Source organism: Sphaerodactylus townsendi, linkage group LG02, assembly GCF_021028975.2.
Source record: "Sphaerodactylus townsendi isolate TG3544 linkage group LG02, MPM_Stown_v2.3, whole genome shotgun sequence".
NCBI classification, from domain to species: Eukaryota; Metazoa; Chordata; class Lepidosauria; order Squamata; family Sphaerodactylidae; genus Sphaerodactylus; species Sphaerodactylus townsendi.
The window spans coordinates 172,255,693-172,258,934 of NC_059426.1; the positions used below are offsets into that span (position 1 = coordinate 172,255,693).

The window sequence follows — 3,242 nt, forward strand, 5'->3', positions numbered from 1 at the left end:
AGAGGGGAACAGCAGGGAAGAGAAAGGAACAAAACAGAAAGGCACAGAACAGGCTAATGTAACACATTACCTTTCTGTCTGGCTGGTGGGATGTGTGATTGGGTGCGGCCGCTGAAATTCCCACAGACTGTTCTTACTATTTTATGCAACGAGCCAACTCAAATGCTGTTGTGCAAACAACCAGCTGGGAGATGCTGTCTAGCATTTACATGGCTTTACTTTTCTTCACTCACAGGGATAGTACTGAAGGGCTCAACGCTATCTATTATGCCGAGGCTGCGGGGCAGGCCCTACTGGAAGCTGTAGTCACTCTGCCTGGCCAGCTGCCCTCACTAAGCCTCTGATTGAAACTTAACACTTTGGCCAATTATATACTGGTGCTCTGCCCCGCACTGAAGGGAGATTCTTTTTGGGGTAGAGCTTCTGTTATGGATGCCTCCCCCCCCCCCTCACACTCACTGTGCTGCAGATCCCATAATCTCCACTGTTTGTGAGAGTGGGCAAAGAGCAACCTTTTAGCATTCCATGCATAATGGGCCTCTGTCTCACATCTCTCATCCTGAAAACATTTTTTTTAATTTGTTCCAAATGGAACAGCTGAATAATTTCTGCACTTAAAGGCCAAGCCCTTCCCCACCCCATGTATTTTTTCAATCTGAACAGGGCACATTTGAGACTTCTAAATGGAAACAGCACCATATTTAGGGAACAGGATGGAGGTAGCACAGCCCTAGCCAAGCTACAATCAACAGTTATCAGCAGAGAGGGGGGTGGGGCCAGCACAGCCCCAGCCAGGCTGCAATCAAGGGGGCCAGGAAGGCTGAAGAACCAGTCTCTGGCTGGCAGGGTAAGACAGACAGCTCACCATCCACTAGGAGGCTGGAGCAGAGAGATCTCAGGAGAGAGAGGGAACCTCCTGAGAGGGATAAAAGGGAGGCAGAACAAAAGGGAGTTGGTTGGTGTGGTGCAGGAGCCCAAGCTTGCAGAGCTTATGAACTCAAGCCGGAGTTGTGTTTTGTTTGTTCCAAAAGGGTGGCTAAGCTCCTACAAGGCCAAGGTGACCTACTCTGCAGAGGTGGCCAGCGGGGGTGTGTGTGGGGGGGTGTGTGTGTGTGTGTGTGTGCGTGCGTGCGCGCTCACGTACCAGAAACTTGCAGTGGCAAAATGGTTGCCAGTCCGTGTGGTGAACTCAAGTAAAAGGTAACATGTTGTTTGGCCCTAAGTCTTTTTCTTCTACAATTGCCTGTCTGCTAACAGGACCTCCGAATGTCATAGTTACACCTTTGTTCAGACTGCTCAGGGCTGATGCCCTATACTTCCCTTACTGATTTAAACCTTTATGAGAAAACTCAAGAAGAAGGGGGCGGGGGCGAGAGAATCCTCCATGGCTTTAGCAATAACAAGCCTGGACAATAAAACAACACCTACCTTCCACTTTGGGTTTGACTTCCGCAACCCTCTCGGCAAACTTCTTTTTAAAATACAAAGACTGCAGCCTTTGCTGGTAATGGTTTATCCTTCAAGGAAGCAGAAGAAGAAAAAGTTTGGACAGGAAGCTTCAAAACTTGATCCGTATAACCCGCTTTCCTTCCACCACGATACCAGAAGGGGTGTACAGCTCAGGAGGTCTTCGGCCCAAGCACTGCTGATCTGTGTGTATTGGCAGATGTCCCATCAAACTGAACTTGGCCATTGCAATGAGCTGCCCCCTTCTCAAGACCCCCTCTGCAGCCCTGTTGGCTACAGCCCCTTCCCCTGTTCAAGCAGACTGACATTCAAACATCTGGTCCAGCCCATCAAATGCTATGGGCAGTCTTGCGCAGCCTCAATTTGTCTTGGGACATGTGCAATGGAGGGAGAAAGAATTTAACTCTTTCCTTTCATTATCACTCAATTTCAGCATTTGAAGCCAACTTCTCCTGTTCTACTATTAGCAATCCAAAGAAAAAGAGGAACACAGTGGGTTTTTTTTTAAGGAAACACATTTTCCCATTTAAAATAATGGAATAAAAAAGCAGGAAGTTGAAAATAGGTTGGAAGTTGAAGGGTTAAACCTCCTCTCCCTTCCCTGCACAGTCCCAAGACAAACTGAGGCGGCGCAAACTGGCACTTTATATTTCATGGGCAGAACCAACATTTGCATAATCCATCCCTTCCAGCAGCCTCAAGCATAAGAACATAAGAACAAGCCAGCTGGATCAGACCAGAGTCCATCTAGTCCAGCTCTCTGCTACTCACAGTGGCCCACCAGGTGCCTTTGGGAGCTCACATGCAGGATGTGAAAGCAATGGCCTTCTGCGGCTGTTGCTCCCGATCACCTGGTCTGCTAAGTCATTTGCAATCTCAGATCAAAGAGGATCAAGATTGGTAGCCATAAATCGACTTTTCCTCCATAAATCTGTCCAAACCCCTTTTAAAGCTATCCAGGTTAGTGGCCATCACCACCTCCTGTGGCAGCATATTCCAAACACCAATCACACGTTGCGTGAAGAAGTGTTTCCTTTTATTAGTCCTAATTCTTCCCCCCAGCATTTTAAATGAATGCCTCCTGGTTCTAATGTTGTGAGAAAGAGAAAAATTTCTCTCTGTCAACATTTTCTACCCCATGCATAATTTTGTAGACTTCAATCATATCCCCCCTCAGCCGTCTCCTCTCCAAACTAAAGAGTCCCAAACGCTGCAGCCTCTCCTCATAAGGAAGGTGCTCCAGTCCCTCAATCATCCTTGTTGCCCTTCTCTGCACTTTTTCTATCTCTTCAATATCCTTTTTGAGATGTGGCGACCAGGACTGAACACAGGACTCCAAGCAACTTCTCCGGCCTTATCTAAGCTTGGATTCTGATTTCAGACAATCAATTTCCAGTTGCAGGGAAAAAGGGATTGGCCTCTCCTTTGTCCTCCTGGCCCCTCTCAAACAAATATGACCTTTGCTTGGAACACCTCGTGACTCACCAAGCATCTCCAGCGCCTGCAGGCCAAATGCATTTCCATTGGCAGAAAAAAAGATTACCTGCTCATTTCAAAGAGGAACCTGTCCGCCTTGGCCATCCGATCCAGCTCATGTTTGTGTTCCTCCAAGAGGTCGATGTCTGCTTTCTCGGGAACAAATTTTAAGAGCTACAAAGCAAGGAGAAGGGGAGAAGTATATTTTTAACTGTAGACAATGATGCTCATTCCTAAATGTCAACAAGGCCTAAGGCCGTGGTGGCGAACCTTTGGCACTCCAGATGTTATGGACTACA

The 3,242-nt window shown here is 47.5% G+C and overlaps 1 protein-coding gene across 2 annotated transcripts in view; it reads right to left on the reverse strand.

Annotated features, from left to right (window-relative positions):
• The window catches only part of DAAM1 (dishevelled associated activator of morphogenesis 1), a 151,782-nt gene that overhangs the window by 14,529 nt on the left and 134,011 nt on the right, over positions 1 to 3,242 (reverse strand). For both annotated transcript variants that reach the window (XM_048485866.1, XM_048485865.1), the window contains 2 exons: positions 3,011 to 3,117; positions 1,429 to 1,517 (listed from right to left, as the gene is read on the reverse strand). In XM_048485866.1, the coding sequence (XP_048341823.1) occupies positions 1,429 to 1,517; positions 3,011 to 3,117 (196 nt within the window). The remainder of the gene's footprint in view (positions 1 to 1,428; positions 1,518 to 3,010; positions 3,118 to 3,242) is intronic.